Raw genomic sequence first — 19597 nt, forward strand, 5'->3', positions numbered from 1 at the left:
AGGTTCTCCTTCATGTGCCTCCTCCGTGAGATGTTCAGAGGGCGACAGTGTGAGAACGGGCCTTTTCTACAGTGGCTCCCCATTTGTGGAATGCTATTTCAGGGAAGCTCGCCTGGTGCCTATGTTACATCTCTTTAGGTGCCAGTCCGAAACATTCCTCTTCTCCCAGGCATTTGGCCAGTTAAACAATCTTTTAAACCATGCTGGAGGGTATTATTTTGTTCTTAAGTTATGTATTGGGCTGCAGTAGAATAATCACGTTCTATGCCAAGGATGAATTGGCAAAATTTACCTCGGAGAGGTAAACTTTTATTAAAAGTTTGGACGTAAACAACAAAATGAGAGCAAAGTTTGGTACTCTTGCTTTAGGTGTGTGCAAAAGGAATTGCAAGTCTAAGCAAAGGATGTATTTCTTGCATTCATAGATGCAAAGTCATCAGTTCCATCAGCATAATTTATTTGCTTTGCAACTGCATTCTCCAGCGAAAGCATAATAGCATGGTTTGCTGACCGCAGGTAGTTCTTAATAATCTTAAGGTTACTAAAAGTGTGTTCCCCAGATGCAACAGAAACTGGCAAGACAGGAGGCATCTTCAGGCAAATGCATATCTGAGGGAACACAACTTCTCTCCTAAGTACTTGCTTCAGATTCCAAACTGGTTCTGGCAGAACTGCCCTCTCCTGGGGCTCTCTCGGTATCTCATAGCTGTTCTGGTGGATTTGTTTATGTATTTGTATACTGATAGGGCTGGCAACGTACTGGTGGCCTCAGCTGATGAGGCAGGACCTTCATGGAAAACCCATTCCACAATGATCCTTTTAACCTCCAGAAAGGATCAGCATGCGTCTGGGTTTCTGAAAAACCAGGTCTGCTTGCTGTTGCTGCATGTGCAACAAAAACAAGCAGGCGTAGTTCTTTTCTTCAATGCTGTGCATCAGAGCACAGGTGCCTGCTTTGCATATCAGCTCTGACAGAGACTGTTCCATCGCACAGTGATGAAGAAATTCTCTTTCTCGCTCTCCTTCACTCATGCACACACATACACACACACACACAAAGAGAGAGAGAGAGAGAGGTTAGATTGATCACTGGGACTGCAAAGGATTTTGGCAAGGTAGCCAATTTGTCAGTCATGTGATGTCATAGTTGTGTCATGTGATAGGTGGATGGCCCCCACTCACCTGGCAAAGTTTGCCCTACCCTGATAAAAATCTGGTCCCCAGTGCCAAAAGAGTTCCCCACTCCTTTAATTCACCTAAGGCACTTGCTAGCTTGATTCTCTTTCACACAGAAGCTACTGCTGCAGACCATCCTACCAAGCCAGTCCAAGCCAAGAGAATTTACAACACCAATTTACCAAGTAAGAATAATAGGAAAGAAACGTGTAAATGCTAGTTCGTGCAGAGATTTTGGAGAAGGGAGCTAGTTTAAGGCCTCATTCTTTTCAACATAAAAGCCAAGTGCTCATTGAACTCATTAAAAATATGCAGTTCAGAGTTTAATTTATGCTTGTTCTAATGGGAATATAAATTAGTGAGGGGATTTCAGAGGTATGTTGAAGTAGTATGCCTCTGCTTTCAAAAGCAGGCCTTTGGGGTTTTGTTTTTTTTAGCTCTCTTGTTCATATCTGGTTCTCTGGGGATTCTTATTTTAATTCGTTATCTCCTTACCCCTTCATTCTTTGTCCCTTTCCCCCTAGATTAAATATGTTCTCTGCAAAAGCATTTTGCCATCCATCTCATCCTACCCTGCCCCCCGCAGCAAGCAATTAGCTTGTGTATTCAGCCCATTTTCTTTTGCAATCCTTATGCAGAGACACCCACCCCAAACTCTGCTGCCTGCCCGAGTTCAGCCACATGTACCCCCTGTCCCACCCAGCCTCACACAAGATCCCACTTGACTCAAGACTTCTCTCTCTGGCATGCTGCCCTTTCTTTGAGGAGGTGCAATACACTGGAAACAGCTGCTTTTTGCCTGCTTCTTTGTGAGTATCCGATGACATCTCCGGTAGGATAGGAAAACAAAAGGGACAACTGCACTAGGGTGTGGTGAGATCAAGGGAAGTGGGAGAGAAATGATCACACTTTCCCTAGTACAGATAGATCACTGTGCCTTTTCTATGGTTTTGAGGTCTACTAAACCTGGGGACTTCTTAAAAAGCAGAGACAACAAAGGTCCGTATAGTAAAAGCTATGGTTTTCCCAGTAGTGATGTATGGAAGTGAGAGCTGGACCATAAAGAAGGCTGATCGCCGAAGAATGGATGCTTTTGAATTATGGTGCTGGAGGAGACTCTTGAGAGTCCCATGGACTGCAAGAAGATCAAACCTCTCCATTCTGAAGGAAGTCAGCCCTGAGTGCTCACTAGAAGGACAGATCCTGGAGCTGAGGCTCCAATACTTTGGCCACCTCATGAGAAAAGAAGACTCCCTGGAAAAGACCCTTATGTTGGGAAAGATGGAGGGCACAAGGAGAAGGGGACGACAGAGGACGAGATGGTTGGACAGTGTTCTTGAAGCTACCAGCATGAGTTTGACCAAACTGCGGGAGGCAGTGGAAGACAGGAGTGCCTGGCGTGCTCTGGTCCATGGGGTCATGAAGAGTCGGACATGACCAAATGACTAAACAACAACAACAAACCATAAGTGAACATTGCTCTGCCCCACCTTCTTGTCACTTGTTGGTACCTGCCAACCAATGTGTCAGTGGGGGAGAAACCATTATTTTTGAAGAGATTCTTCCAAAGACTGCCACAAGTGATGGAGGCCAATATTCCAGATGTGCTGGGGAAGCGTGACAACTGTAGGGTAAAATCATATAGTAAAATAATAATAATAATAATAATACCACCACCAATAACTTAATTTATTCTTAAAGAATTTCAGTAAGGTGTTCATTGAGCTCTTTTTGATAACTAAACAAGCTATTGCTCCATCTTTACACCTGGTGCTTTTGGAAACAGAACGGGACTTGAAAAGTAAACAACTTATTTCTCATCTCTTAACAGCAGCCTGAGGCTTCATTGTCAAATCCTGGAAGACTTTCAGTCTTAACAATTTGGATTGCTGGTACTCCAGGGTTTGGCACATAGCCCTTCTTGAAAATATATCTCATAAATTAAAAAATATCTGAAGTGGAGAGCTCTAGTGTCCTTTTGTTTTGCTGTCCTGCATTATTTTATTTATTATGCAGTTTGCTCATATATGCAAATGTCTGGCTCGTCTAAGACTTTCTAGAACCTTCATCCAGAATAATGATGGCACTCACAGGTGGGGAATACTTTTATTTGCACATATCTTGGTTATTTGTAAAAGGAATCTTTGTATGAGTCAATTCTTTATTATTCTTTGGAGGTGCCCTGTATCTTTGTACTTTTGCCCTTGCAGTCTGTGACACTTCATGGTTTACATTTTTATTTTACATTTTTTTCTTCTTTGTGGGTTGTTGTTTTTTAACAAAATCAGTAAAATATTAAATGTGTGTGGTGGCAGTGGGGGAATGATAGTATGACCAAGAACTGAATGCATACTTCAAGAATTTCAAATATTTCCCTTCTTGACTTAAATGCATTTTCTGACTTAGTTTGACCTGTAGTTTCAAACTGTAAACTTAGTACGTGTCAAGTGGCACGTTGGGAGCTGTACTTTATATCGTACAAAGGGCAAATCTCCTGGCCGAATTGCTTGTTCTAATATTTCTCTTGCAATTCTTATCTCTCTGTTAAGCCTTGTCTGTGGAGATTTGATAAACAAGCTGCCCATTCAGAGATGGGTAATTATTTATTGGCAACCATGCTAGAGTTAGAACAGCAATGCTTGGCTGGCACCTCACTGTTTTGCTTTGTGGCTTTTAAAATTCTGTTTGATTACTTCTTTTTTTAGCTAAACAACCAACTTAAAGGCAGGAACATCGCTAGGTACTTAAAAAACTCAGGGTACATTTGTATATGCTTAGTTAGATGCTTATGTTCAAATTTAAACCAAACTCCAGGCAAATGTTGCTTTTTGCTGCAAGGCTTACGACTGAGGTTTTTAGGTGCTAACATGGCTTTCTACATTGCAGGTGGGGTAGAAGGCCAAATCTACATATAATCTGTTGGCAGGACGACTGCTGCTTTTATATACATATTAAAAGTAAAAACGGTTTTGTTCAACATCTGACATCTCCCTCACTCCCGCAAACCCCCAATCCAACTATTGCATGTACCCATTAAACACATGTTAACTGGCAAGCACAGAACAAAACAATGGGAAAGCAAGAAAATGCACTATATGTTGACTAGATACCTCAAAAAAGTTAGTCAGCTCACACTTGGTGTGTATTACATCATAAAGGAATTAAGCACATGGAAGTCTTTGCAGAAACCATCTGCCTATTTTACGGATGAAAACTCAACACTTGTGTTTGAGAACGGAGAAATGTAAAAATTATTCTTTTAAAAGCCTGGGGGATTTTTTTACACAAACAGCCTTCTCACTTTCTGAATGCCAGATGGTAGGAACGAACAACGGGCCTGCTGTTATTCTTAAGTCCCACTTGTAAACTTACTGGGTTTTATTTATGACATTTTTATCTTGCCCATTTGCCCAAGGAGTTCAGGGCAATGATCATGGTTTGCCCGTGTTAATTTTGTAGAGCAACCCTGATGAGGTAGGTGGCTTAGGCTGCAAGGGTACCCTCCAACCTGTTAATGCCAGAAACCGGGACACGAATCTTCCCGGCCCTATGCCTGTGTGGGTCATATGACCCACATGAGATCACGGAGCAGAAGCACATATTTTGAGGCAATATGCAGAAGATCACGGAGCCAGAAAATGCTCTTGTGATCTCGTACAAGGTCAAGATCTTGCACGTTTTTGGACACCCTGCTAAAAACACAGCGCCCCAATCTGGGATGTCTCACTTAAAGCAGGACAGTTGCGGGGTATATGCAAGGGCGCTTTATAAACTGGTCACCTAGTAAGCCTCAAGGCCACATAACCACCCTCAGCCCATCACCCCCATTGCTATCTATGGTCGCTCTGCTCCCACATGTCCATAGCACAGCAAGCATGAATGGGAAGGACTTCCTTTATATTTATCTTTCCTTACTTTTGCTTGCAAGGTGGCTATGCTGCAAACCACAGCACTGGTGGGACTCCAGCAACCTGCCACCTTCATTTTGTTAAGGGAAGGGCCAGGAGATCTGGGGCCCAGTGCAAAAAAGTGGGCTGTCCTCTGAACAGCCCCATAACAATGTTCCTGCTTAAAGGCACCAACACACACACACACACACACACACACACACACACACACGACTCATGCAATTCTTTTTATTGTTTTCAAGCCCTCCTCTTTCTGGCAGACTGAGATCACCAATCATGAAGCATGATATCTAATCTTGGGGCCTCCCTAAATGCAAACTATTGAAGCAGAAATTGCAGTAGCAGCGTTATTTTAAGATTAGGAAGCAAATGAAAACAACTACTGTGTTTTTAAAAAGTTGTTCTTTATTGTAACGAGCCTTTACAAGCTGTGTAATTTGTGTTAAGCATGAAGGTTTTTGTTTTGTTTTTTAAAGAACTTCTGATGATGATGCTGAATATTGAGGGAGAAGGAAAAGCACCTAACCTATTGACTCTTAGGACAGTTTTTCTAATATTTTTTGCAGAAATTAGGGTGGCTGTTATTCCATTGGCAATTTAATATTGTACCCTTAATTTCCTGTTACTGTATCAGCTTATACTTAAAGCACTTGATAGTAAAGTTTTCCTTAACTGACAGCGGTGGTAGTTGCTGAAGTTTGGTGTATTCTAAAGGCTTGATGTTTACTTCAGAGCTAGCAACACTGGAACAACTCTGTGTATCTGAAGAGTATTTGTTGGCACATAAGAGACAGCAAGCCAAAACAGATTTGCCTGGGACAGATTTCTGGCATTTTATGGTTGCCAAACACCTTTCAGGGATGTGTGGAATTGTAAATTGTATTGGTCAGTAGCTGATTAAATTGTTTTCTGATCACCAAGACTGCTGTAAAGCAAGCAGTTGTTTGCACTGAAATTATCTTTTATGGAGTTTCAGTTAATGTTGGGGTGAGACAGCAAAGATCAATGATGTTGTTTTAATACTCTTTAATGCATTAAATACAAATTAAATTCAAATTAGTTGAGACTCGTAAGGGGGGCGGGCAGAATGGTGATTAGCACTGGGCAATGTTGGGTTTTCAACATCATGATGTATCGCCAGCCAAACATCACCGTTTAGTGATATACCGTGATGTTGAAAAAAGCTGCATTGGAACCAGCCAGCGAGATGCCAAGTGAAACTGCCACAGCTCTCATCGTGTGAGCTGAGGTGCTTTCACCCCAGCGCCTTGTGGACTGTGGCCAATACAGTTGGCCCCAGCCTGCTGCTCAGCTGGGGGTGGTGGAAAGGCTGCTGCCCCCAGCTGAGCGAGACATGAGGCCCCTTGGCCAGGCTCCGCTTGGGGCAGGAGAGCTCCTGCTCCCAGCAGAGCCAGCCGCGTGTCCCCTGCTGCTCGGGCTGGAGCAGCAAGGACCTTGGGACTCCTTGACCAAGCTCCCTCTGCCTTGGCTGGCATGGGGGACGAGCAAACTGTCCTTCCCCTCTTGCCCCCAGCTCCCCAAAGATGGACCAAGCGGCAGTAGCCAAGTGCACGGAACCTGTCAGGCTCTGTGCGTTTGATGGCCTTTGCACCATCTTTTTCCTCTGGTGGGGGGTTGTTCACCCCAGGAGGTATGATGCAGCCCACCACCCTCCTGGGTGAAGTCCACAAGGCGCAGGGTGCAAACCCACCCTATCCGCTCCTCATGGAGAGGGGCTGCTACAGGGCTGCTGGTAAGTTCTGGGCCTGCCAGTAGCATCAAAGAGCCACTACAATGCCTGGCTGCCTTCCACCGGGAGGGTGGGCTCCATATTTCTGGGAGGAAAGGTGCAGCACACGCTCTCAGAGAAGGCAGCCAGGCAGGATCGGGGCTCTCTCAGCTGGGGAGGTGGAGCACTTTAACGGATCCCCCATGCCACCGCAAGCTGGTGGTGGGTCAGGGGATCTGTAAAGCTACTTGGCTGAGGCGAGGGCAGCTGCGCACTCCTCAGTCAAGCAGTTTAAAGAAGCTGAGGAAGAAACAAGCTGTATCGGCACCTCCCCAATTCAGCTTAATTCTCCCTCTGCCGGGGCAGAGTGCAATGGCGGTTTTACCAGCAGTATATCGCTGGTGAAACCATTGCCAGTCCTTCTGCTTCCAGTTTCCACTGAGTTTGTTTCTCCCTCAGCATGCTGGAGGCAGAAGGACTCTAGAGCGGTGATGGTTTCACCAGTGATACACCGCTGAGTGAAGCTGTCATCGCGGTTTGTGCCCACATATTGATATATCGCCCAGAACTAATGGTGATGCAAATGAAATATTTCAGTTGCACTCTTCCTAACACGTTGAGGTTCTAGTAACATGTCTCCAGAAGACCAAAGAGCACTGGAGTGCAATCCTATAGCCACTTACTTGGGAGCTATCCTCAACTTATTTCTTAGCAGGAATGTATAATATGGTAACACCTGTTAAGCCGGTGTGGGGTACTGTATTAATAATGATAGTAATGCCATTATTTATACCCCAGCCACTCTCATCCTTTGCAAATGGTAATTTATTATGAAGTGCTATTCCACTAAGGATTGTTAAACGTGTGGACTGTGGCTTAAGAGAACATTTTCATGACCAATCTAGTAGTTTGTTACTCCCACTCTGGTCCCTGACTACTTGAAATGTCTTCAGGCAGAAGCTGCCAACCTGTGCCCAGCCAGATGTGATTGGCCTATAACCATGCTGGCTAGAGGTTCTGGAAATTAGGAGGCTGCCCGCGTCTTCCCGCAGGTTAGCCACCCATATCTTAAGTGGTGATTCACTGACGGAGGAAATTCAGTGCCAGTGGCGTGCTCACATTATAGCTGCTGACAAATGGGGTCCCAAGGCGTTTAGTTGTTTTCCGAAGCTAAAAATGTCAAAAGTGCATGTCCGTATAGGAAACCACTGCCTGTATTGATTTTAATTTTTGTTGACACATTTGTAGCCTTTGATCTTCTTTTTTTAGACAAATACAGAGAACAGCATGACCACCTGGGTCTCACTGCCAGCTGTACAGAGCAAGAGAATCATGCACACAAGTCATTCTTAGCAGATATTTGGGAAGCCCTGGACACAGCCCAGAAGCAGCTTCTATCCTTCCATGTCAGGGTGGCTTTTATTTTAAAATACTTTAAACTCTTCACAATGCTTGGCTAGCCATATTAGAAATCCAATCACTGCCACTGAACTAGGGGCTGTTTCATTCAAAGATGGCCAAAATTCCTACATGGACATACAGTTCAGTGTTTGAAAAAAGGGGTTTTTTAAACCCCATGCCAGTTGTCAGACATGGCCATTGCTCACATTGGTTGCATGGAATTTCTTAACATACCGAAAATTCTATTGCAGTTGAAGTAAACTGGAGAACAAGTGGGAAGCTGGACATTTTTTGGTACTTGGTTAAGCCTATCTGCACAAAGTATTCTGAGAAAGTGCATACCAAGAATGTAAATGCTTATTTTTCTTTAAAAAAAAAAAGTTTCCCACACTGCTTTCCTAGTTTCAGTGTGCTTCTTCCCCCTCACCATTATTTCCCCCAAGTATTCAATTACACCTAAAAATAATAATATTTGGATTATCAGCAGCAATTTCTACTAAACTATTATTATTTATTTATTAAATTTCTGTGCCACCCTTCACCCTAAGATCTTAGGGCGGTTCACTGAATAACAAGGACACAGTCCAGCCGTGGCAGCTAGACTTTTTTTTATTAGAAACGCCAATGCTTTAATCATTGATAGGCACAACTCAAACAATGACTACACAAGTGACACTCCCTTGGGCAGCGCAAGGCCATTTGCCTGGGATAAAATGGATAAGCCTTGGTATGTGCTGCTGTTCCTTTTCGTATTTGCATAATGAGTTCTGAAGGAATGGCACCAGGACGTTCATGTATAAAATGAAATATCAATAAATAGTGAAGGTCATGCAGCTTGGCAACAACTGGAAAAGTGAGGAAAGGCGTGTTCTGTGGCTCGTCTACGGTATACTGACTGAGACTCCTTCTCTATTGATTTTCATGATCTCTTTGCACTTGGCGACAAACTCTGTTGGTGGAAATGAAATCTAAACAAGCTCTTACCTTTGACTCCCATGGATAAGTCAGGGCCAGTACGTTGGAGAGCCACTGCACGAGCTGTTCCCAAAGTTTCTGAAAGGCACCAGTAAATCAGCACACTTCAAATCTTGCTTTATTGACGATGCAAAAACAAGGAAGAGAACTTTCACATGGAACAATTGCAGGACTGCATTTTGGACCACACACAGTTACAGGCCACCCCAATCTCCACCGAGCAGTGTAAGAGAATCCAGGGGTCTCTGCACTTAACCAGGATTTGTATTTCCTTTAGAGAATTAGGCACAACAGAGGCTATTGTGTCTTTATGATATATGGTTTATTTACACATATATACAACCTGAAGCTTTTCAATGAAGGATCTCACAGTAGCAGCACCTCAAAATTCACCAGCTTACTCCATAGTAGCAGCAGCAGCATCCGTTCTCTGCCCCTTCTCTTGCTCTGCAGGGCACATCCCAGCTCAACTGTTCCTCTCTTCTTCCTGGATACAGTACATCACTTCCAACCCCTTTCCCTTTTATCTACAGTGGAAGGGAGGACTCCATTCATTTGCATTCTAACACTTATTTCCTTTGACACTTTGAACTCCTAATGGTTAATCCCGTCCCCAGGCAGCCACCTCACAGTGAAGTTTGCCTGATTTCATCAACACTTGTTGATTTGGCTGGGATTACAATGTCCAATACACAGCCCCAGAAGCTTTTACATCTTCTAAGAACAGAGGCTTAGCAGTGGGTCCATCATTCCCCTTACTAGCTTAAATACACACTTAGGTCTGGCTGTTTCCCCAAGCAAATTAGCTTTGATGCCCCCAAATCTTAATTAAATTCTGGCACCTATAAATCTATAGCATTATATACTTAAACTTGCCGGCTTGGATCCCAAGATGTTAATTTAAGGAAGCTTATGAAAGGAAAGCTTCCCATCTGCTCCTCACTGCTGCAACATTGTGTCCCCCTCCCCGCCCCAAGCTTCTCCAGAAACCGGGGGGGGGGGGAGAGAGAGAGAGAGGCTCCTGAACAATATTTGATGGAGGGTGGGGGCTGCTGAAGCCAAACAAACAAAAAATGACATGCCAAATTTTGGGTGACTTTCCTCTCCCAAACAGCCCCCTGTCAGTATTCCTTCCATGAACCTCTTTGAGTTAACATATCTTAGGATCCAAGCTGTAGACCATGGGTAGGCAAACTAAGGCCCAGGGGCCGGATCCAGCCCAATCGCCTTCTAAATCTGGCCTGTGGATGGTCCAGGAATCAGCTTGTGTGCTTTTATTTAAAATGCATCTCTGGGTTATTTGTGGGGCCTGCCTGGTGTTTTTACATGAGTAGAAAGTATCCTTTTATTTAAAATGCATCTCTGGATTATTTGTGGGGCATAGGAATTCGTTCATCCCCCCCCCAAAAAAAAATAGTCTGGCCCCCTGCTGAAGGTCTGAGGGACAGTGGATCGGCCCCCTGCTGAAAAAGTTTGCTGACCCCTGCTGTAGACTTTAGAAAACATATAAAATTCTGTAAGGAGTCACATGTTGACCTCAATTATATTGCAAGCACTACGTTCAGCTGTATAGAAGGGAGTTGTTATCTTAATTTCAGAGCCCTTTAAATATTTTTGGAAGCAAATGACAGCAATTCTATGCACGCTTGCGACCGGTCCTTACTGAACACACTTAGTGAGCATGTGTAAGGCTGCAGGTACTTTTGCTATGTGATACAGTGATTATTTGATGAATCATTAAATTCCCTCCATCTTTTATGTTTATATCAAGCACCGCTTTTTAATACAGTGGACAAAAAGTGATTCCCCCCCCTTTCTTTTTTCTTCCAGTTTTATGTGCTGAAAGAGTGGGCCAGATGACTAAAACATACAATGACATTGATGCTGTTACACGTCTTCTTGAAGAGGCAAGTATGCCATCTTATTATTGAATAATAATAGCAATATGTGCCTTGAGGAATGTTTGTCAACTTCAGAAACTATTACTTTCAGCCTTGTTAATTGAGCCCTTTTCACCCATTGCATTTACATATGTAGGGGACAGCAGAACTCTGCTTCTCATCGCACCCTTGCTGGCCATGATTGCTCCCCCGGTGTCATGCACTGGGTGCTGCTAGAGTGAATTGGGTAGGGGAGTATATTGACACCAGGTAAAGCAACTAGGTGGAATGTTCGCAACAACAAACGTGGAATTTATTTCACGGAGACCTAATGGAAATTGGTAATACCTTGCTGCCATCAGTATTGAAATCATGGGAAATTTCAGTGTATATCAATCTAGGGGGGAGGTTGAAATTTGGAACTGTAAAGCTGATTTAGTGGCATTTTGAAAATTACTATTAACATCATCGTCTGTGCCAGGATGACAGCCCACCTTTACAATTTGCAAAGGTTCCATCCAGTGATTTCTCCCCCATCTTTAAGTCCAAGGTGAAGGAACAGTGGCAAGAACAAGCGCTGTAGGAAGGGCAGACCAGCAACAGTGCTGCTTATCTTACATAAAGGTAAAGGGAACCCTGGCCATTAGGTCCAGTCGTGACCGACTCTGGGGTTGTGGCGCTCATCTCGCTTTACTGGCTGAGGGAGCCGGCGTACAGCTTCTGGGTTATGCGGCCAGCATGACTAAGCCACTTCTGGCGAACCAGAGCAGCACAGGGAAACGCCGTTTACCTTCCCGCCGGAGTGGTACCTATTTATCTACTTGCACTTTGATGTGCTTTTGAACTGCTAGGTTGGCAGGAGCAGGGACCAAGCAACGGGAGCTCACCCTGTCGCAGGGATTCGAATCGCCAACCTTCTGATCAGCAAATCCTAGGCTCAGTGGTTTAACCCACAGCGCCACCCGTGTCCCTGCTTATCTTACATAGCAAAACACAACAACAGTTTTATGGCTTCTTACATGGTAATTGCTGCAGAGCCTCCACCCCCAGATGCTGACAGGCCTTCCATTTTACCACAGTTCTTCCAGGTCGTTCAGTCTCCTTGGCTTGATCATTTTCTTCTTGCTTGCATTTAGCCACTGTATTGTATTCCACTCCCACAGGATTTAACTGGATAGGTGTTGTTTATTATCTCTTAGCCTCAATTGTACACCTATGGTGCTGGGATGATTACCAGCCTATTTCACAGGGCACTTGTAAGTATTACTGCGTCTCCAGCTCTTTTTTGGACTACAACTCCCATCATCCCTAGCTAGTCGGACTAGTGGTCAGGGATGATGGGAGTTGTAGTCCAGAAACAGCTGGAGACCCAAGTCTGGGAAACCCTGAGTCAGGCACCCCCAAACTCGGCCCTCCAGCTGTTTTCGGACTACAACTCCCATCATCCCTAGCTAACAGGACCAGTGGTCAGGGATGATGGGAATTGTAGTCCCAAAACAGTTGGAGGACCAAGTTTGGGGGTGCCTGCCCTGAGTAGATGACACCCACTGACCACTTAGAAAGAATGCCTCTTGTATACTAACATTCATATTAGGGCAATACCTGTATATGTTACAAAATCCTGTGCAAATTTTTGAGTTCTCTAGAACCCTTCATCAGGCTTGTTGACATAATTAGAATTTTTCTTGCTGCCTTTATTTTTGTATATAAATACTAAGCGTTGTTAAAAGGCATCAAGTAGCAATATCCTCATGTTCCCTGCACAGCGCTTTGCAAAATGTACGCCACTTATACTTGCACCCTCGCTGACAGTTTTCAAATAAAGGAGTAAGATCTGGATTTTGTTAACTTTCTCACACTTGAACTTTGGGCTGTGCTTTGCTATGCATAGTTGAAATACTGTACACAGCAGGTTTCCCAGATGATGTGGGTGTTTCCTCTGCAGTACAAAGAAAAGGAAATAAGCACAAATTATGGGTTTCTTCGTTTTGAAAAGCAGACTTTCTCTTCTTACCTAGAACACTGATTGAACGTACATGTGCTTTCAGAAAGTAGTCATTTTCTAAATGAGCCAATAATTGAGACCCTTTGTGGTTTTTTGTCCCCCCTTTTTTTTTTACAGAAAGAGCGGGATTTAGAATTAGCTGCTCGGATTGGCCAGTCCTTGTTAAAGAAGAATAAGACTCTGACTGAGAGAAATGAACTCCTTGAAGAACAAGTAGAACACATCAGGGAAGAGGTGAGGGCATACACATGTGCCTAATACTGACATGTTTCTAGTTCAGTAAACTTCATCCCACCGCTGCCCCAAGCCCAACCTGTTTGGTTTTATTTGCCCTTGTATATTGCCATTTCTTCCTTGTCAGTTCCATATGTTTTATTATGCTTTTATTGGAAGCCAAGTCAGATGGGTAGAATACAAAAAATAAAATTATTATTATTATTATTATTATTATTATTATTATTATTATTATTATTATTTATTATTATTATTATTATTATTATTATTATTATTATTGCACTATATGGGCTTCAAACTTAGGCAGCATATTAAAGCAGAGCCCTGAGCTTCTTGGCCTTCTAGATCCTTCTTTCACCCCACACTTCTGCTGCTTCCCTCACCTGTGACACTTTTCCAGGACTCCAGGACTCTCCTTGTTCCTCTCTTTCCTTTCCCCACCCCTTCGCCTCTCAAGGTACCCTGACACCTTACGGATGTTGACTGTTGCTTGATCACCTGCTCCCCCATTCCTACCTGTGTTCTTTGGAGTCTTTGCTACTGTAAACCCAATTTCCTGTAGTATCGGGCCTTTTCCTCCTTCATTATCCACATGTTCTACCGAACAGGAAAAGCAAGTATACTAAAGTGTAACTGGAAAGCAAAATCCTCTTCATGTGCTGCTCTCAGACAAGATTTGTTGTGACGATTAACCTTGGCCTATTCTTCACCTGTCTTTTGCATCCTAATTTGCAGTTTCCATCCGTGTAATCTAGAGAGGTCTCTGTTGGCGACTTGTTTTGTTGAACTAAGTCTTGCCTAACATGCATTTGTACTTTCCACAATCTCTTTAAAACATTGTTTGGACTGTGTTTGCAATTATATATTGCTGTTAATCTACAGCTGTCCCTAGGGTTTTTTCTTAAAAGAAAAAAACTCTTAACACTTTGCTTTTTTTATAGATCAAATATTTCATCACACGGCCTAATTAAGAATGGGTTTTTCATAATCACACAAATTTTCTTTGTTCCTGATTGACACAACCTACTGCTCTGGCTTTGTGTGCCTCAGTAGCATCATATATTCCTGTGCTATCAGCGGGATTGCTTGCCCAAAAGATGTTGCAGTAGTTTAGAATGAAGTATCTTTTACATCTATTCACCTTGGGATTGACACTTGCATTGAATTGTAGACCACATGCTGCAAGGAAATATGTGCTAACAAAATGGAATACCAGAGACTACTGCCACTCTTTTAGGAATTGTAAAAGTCTACAGTGGTACCTCAGGTTACATACGCTTCAGGTTACAGACTCCGCTAACCCAGAAATAGTACCTCAGGTTAAGAACTTTGCTTCAGGATGAGAACAGAAATCGTGCTTTGGCGGTGCAGCAGCAGCGGGAGGCCCCATTAGCTAAAGTGGTACTTCAGGTTAAGAACACTTTCAGGTTGAGAACAGACCTCCGGAATGAATAAAGTTCTTAACCCAAGGTACCACTGTACTTTGCTATTTTACAGCATTTTCTTTTAGTGGAGTTAGGATCATGTGTCTCAGAACATGTGAGGGAGACATAATGAATGAATCTGCACATGTGATTGCACAGAAAGAATCTGAGAGAAAGAGGGAAAATTTTAATAGGTGAGTCCGTAAATGTAATGGTGAACTCAGTTGATCATTTTATGTACCATTGGCACTTCAGTTAACAGGACATACAGTATGTTGCTTCATACAGTATGTTGAAAATGGTGATTTCTAGTTGCCATGGGATTTAAAAAACAAACAAACTGATGAGGATGATACTGGAGCTCCAAGTATCTAAATATGAACCAGACTCTCAATATCTCAAATATCTCAGCTGATTTCCCCCCACAGTGCCCAATCAAATTTGAGCACCTTGTGGTCCAGCACTCTGGCATGTGTCAGCTGGCTTGCGCCAGAGCACAGGACCTAAAGGCAGAAAGTTCTGGGATCCAAGCAGAAGCCCGGATGGCTTTTATGATTCCAGGATGTCCCACTTAAATCGGGGGGGGGGGGGTGTTGAGTGGTACAGTACGGTTCTCCTTTTGGCAGTATGAGAGGAAGATTGGGAGGGAAAACACACAAGTCCAACACTTGACTCTGGCTCTTTCAGGCTTGTACCCAAGGCACACACATAGGCCTTCTTACTGGCAACACCTTTACTCTGGAACATTTTTTCCTTTGGCAAACTCCTTGTGGAGGGCTTTTAGACGGGCAGTCAACAATTTGTATTTCACCAGGCTTGTAACGGGTTCTGCTGTACCCTAAATTTTGCTAGCTAGTTTTTACTTTTGTTTTTACAGTGGTTTTACTATTACCTTCCTCCCTCTCTGCCCGCCTCTCTCCTGTATGAAGATTGTGTTTTATTATAGTGCCTTGGGCTGATATAGGCTGAACGGCAGTATATATACGTGTGTGTGTGTGTATGTGTGTGTATAAATGTTTTTATAAATCAATCATGGTTTAGTGTAGTATATCAACTGGGCTTATAAGTAAAGGTTGCCTCCCATGCTCAGCTTGCTGAATTTTCGAATTTGACTGAATTTTCTAATTCAAGGTTGGAAATGTCCTTGGCTAGGCATCTGATGGGGCAGGTGTTTTGCCAGAAGTGCTGCAGTTACCTGACTTTTCCCTCTACTTCCTTTTGCTTAATTTTTAAAAACACAACTTTCCTTTTCATCCTGTGGCATCATGCTTTTCTGTGTTCCCTTACAACCTACTTAAATCTGATTTTCCTTCTGTCTCAAGGACAGAGCCTTTCCCCTTTCCCAACTTCAAATAATTGCTACTAACTTCTACCCTATGCAACTCTTTCCAGTAGTACTAAATTATGAAAACAGAGACTCAGACGCATTGTAAGGCACTAAAGAAAATGAGGTGAGTGCACTGGAGTCAACATTTCACTGCTTCAGACATAGTGGATTGCAATGGATTATTTTTTGTCTGTAAATTGCCTTTGTGAGAAGCAATGCTCATTTTAAGAGCAAAAGCAAATGTACCATCTTAGCAAATACTGCTGGTCTTTGCTATGTTCCAGTATTTAAGTATCTAGCTGAGGGGTATCATTAGTTTTTGGAACCAGATCCTGTCTCCTTTGGAAATATGATCTAGGAGCTTCTATTAAATAAAATCTCATTCTGGTTTAGTATAGAGGAGACCATATGATTTTGATGTCTGTTGTCTCACTTTAATGGCTAAAAGTTTCATCTATGCTCGGCAATACCCTTTTGTGAATACATAACAAAACAAAACAAAAAAGCATTCTGCCCATCTTTGAGTATTATCAGTTCAAGCACCAGCGGGTGGCGCTGTGGGTTAAATCTCCGAGCCTAGGGCTTGCCAATCAGAAGGTCGGAGGTTCGAATCCCCGTGACAGGGTGAGCTCCCATTGCTTGGTCCCTGCTCTTGCCAACCTAGCAGTTCAAAAGCACATCAAACTGCAAGTAGATAAATAGGTACTACTCTGGCGGGAAGGTAAATGGCATTTCCGTGCGCTGCTCTGGTTTGCCAGAAGTGGCTTAGTCAGGCTGGCCACATGACACGGAAGCTGCACGCCGGCTCCCTCGGCCAATAAAGCGAGATGAGCGCTGCAACCCCAGAGTCATCCGCAACTGGACCTAATGGTCAGGGGTCCCTTTACCCTTTACCTTTAACCATGAAATAAATTTAGTTCACAGCTTTCATACAAATTTAGTTCACAGCTTTCATATCTGAACGTAACTGCTTAGGATCTGTCTTCTTCCTGATTTGTCGTTGTGTTATTAAATTGGAACAAAAGCATTTTGTTGATGACATGCCAAGTTATTTAACAGGCAAGAGTATGTGGAGATATACTCTTTAGGATTATCCTTTTTCTTGGATGTTCAGTTTTAATTTGTGAACAAGGAGTCTTCTACCTGAGTGCATTTTAAGTGATAAATTTATTTCTGGTTTTAAATTTTAAATGCATTTCAGGTTTTGGGTTAGCTCAGGAAAATAATTTAAATTAAGCTAAGAAGTTCAAGTGTGTGTGCTTGTTGAGTGACTATCATGGTCGTTTTACTGCTTCTCTTGTCCTTCTGCTGTGAGCTAAGCCACAGTTTGGCTTATTGTGTCATCTGAAATTGGGCTTGTGGTTTGTCTTGCTTTAGAACAAACCTTGGTTACAGCTTGTGGTTTCTCTGGAGCAAGAAAAACCACAAGCCCAGGTTCAGATGACGCATTAAGCCAAACCAGCAGCAACAGGATTGAGGGAGGAATAAAGTAGCCACAATCTCCTTGCTTTAATCCTGTGCATCCACACTAAACCATGGCTTGGCTTAGTGTTGCATGTGAGCCAGGTCACAGGAAATGGAACTCATGCTTCCAAAACAAAAAGAGGAACTTGAGGAGAACAATGGAGACACAGAGAGAAACAATAAAGACAATGGCTGTTATAGTTCATTTCCCTTCCAAAAATGGGGATGGATTCCAACTTACAATCTTAAATTGTGTCTAGCTAGGAATGGCGTTTTGTTATATCTTGCTTGAAGTGGTTGAAGTCCTCTTGTTTGATTCACTACCAGGTTTTTGAATTCTTCATTGGTGCCCTACTATTTAATTAAAAAACACTTATAATAAAATAGTGATGAATTTGCAACTTTTGAAATGAAAAAGATACGGAGAAGTAACCCTCCTTTAATCGTAGCAGGCACTGGAATTCTTGATCTGTGTTTTTCTTCCAACAGAGGGAATCTTCCTATGTCCTGTTTGAAGTAGATCCATTGGCTAGCAGAACCACACAGAGCCCGGCACTCAATTTTGCTATCCAAGATGAGCTTGAAAACAAATGTATGACAGATTTCCCCCCCTTCATTTGTTCAGGTTTCTCAGTTACGTCATGAGCTGTCCATGAAAGATGAGCTGCTTCAGTTTTACACCAGTGCTGCTGAAGAGAGCGAGCCAGAATCCATCTGTTCAACTCCGTAAGTTTGGGCCAGGAAACATGGGTCATGCTATACTGTCCATTTTGCATCCTTCTGCCCCATCTGGCATAGCCACATGATTTTTGTATTCCTCATATGGCATCACCACATGGGTTTTGCATCCAGGCTGCAGGTGAGCCTCAGCTCCCAATGAAAGGACCAAACGGTCAAATCGTGTCTGTATTATCTCTTGGCGGGACGCGGGTGGCGCTGTGGGTAAAAGCCTCAGCGCCTAGGGCTTGCCGATCGAAAGGTCGGCGGTTCGAATCCCCGCGGCGGGGTGCACTCCCGCTGCTCGGTCCCAGCGCCTGCCAACCTAGCAGTTCGAAAACACCCCCGGGTGCAAGTAGGGACCGCTTACTAGCGGGAAGGTAAACGGCGTTTCCGTGTGCGGCTCTGGCTCGCCAGAGCAGCGATGTCACGCTGGCCACGTGACCCGGAAGTGTCTCCAGACAGTGCTGGCCCCCGGCCTCTTGAGTGAGATGGGCGCACAACCCCAGAGTCTGTCAAGACTGGCCCGTACGGGCAGGGGTACCTTTACCTATTATCTCTTGAGTACTCTTGATCATGAGTAGGTGTTACCAACAGTACTCAGCTGTGGTTTTACTAGTCTCCTTTTGGGTTCATTCTGTAGCATGCTGCTCCATTTGGACCTTTCCGGTAAATAGTGCAAAAATACAGCATACATACAGTTTGGTTACCAGCATTAGAAGTTTTGGGCTTCCATTGACTGGCAGTAGACCCAACCATAGCTGTCAACGCTTCCCTTTTCTAAAGGGAAATTCCCTTATTCTGAATAGGATTCCTCGCAAGAAAAGGGGAAAGTTGCCAGCTATGGACCCAACTGATCTATGCAGCAATATGGAAGTCCAGTGCTGAGCTACAAGATCCAGTTCAGAGCCTAATATTCATAGCAGGCCCTCACCAGTTAAGAAATGGGATAACCAGTCTACCTCCCTGACAGGGAAGTTCTTCTTAGTTCAGTAATATGTCACTTTTGCTATATCCAACAGGGACTATGTTTTGAACCAAATCCTGTCCTTTTGAAGAATTTTATTCAGCAACACAACAGCATGTTAACAAAGACTGCTCAGCAGTTCAAATCAGCTCTTGAGCAACGAAAAGCCAAAGTCTTGTTTCATAGGCAGTTAACAGTACATTACAACCCCTGCTTGCCACTTTCCTTTTTGTGTGTGTGTGTGCCTCCACTGCTGCAGCTTTTTATTATTTAATGTGTTGTAGCAGTCATGGAATCATAAGATAACTTTTTTGCAAACCATCTCCTTCAGAGAGCTGAAGTCGTCGTCCCCCCACCCCCCCACAGTTTGTAGCTAAAGGTTCTCCGTTA

At 43.5% G+C, this 19597-nt stretch overlaps 1 protein-coding gene across 11 annotated transcripts in view; it reads left to right on the forward strand.

Moving 5' to 3' along the window:
- The window catches only part of TRAK1 (trafficking kinesin protein 1), a 136426-nt gene that overhangs the window by 82221 nt on the left and 34608 nt on the right, over window positions 1-19597 (forward strand). For all 11 annotated transcript variants that reach the window (XM_079947205.1, XM_079947211.1, XM_079947203.1 and 8 more), the window contains 3 exons: window positions 11020-11100; window positions 13196-13308; window positions 18149-18249. In XM_079947205.1, coding sequence (XP_079803331.1) covers window positions 11046-11100; window positions 13196-13308; window positions 18149-18249 — 269 coding nt within the window. In that variant the 5' untranslated portion in view covers window positions 11020-11045. The remainder of the gene's footprint in view (window positions 1-11019; window positions 11101-13195; window positions 13309-18148; window positions 18250-19597) is intronic.

This window comes from Podarcis cretensis (genome assembly GCF_951804945.1).
Source record: "Podarcis cretensis genome assembly, chromosome: 12".
Classification (NCBI taxonomy): domain Eukaryota; kingdom Metazoa; phylum Chordata; class Lepidosauria; order Squamata; family Lacertidae; genus Podarcis; species Podarcis cretensis.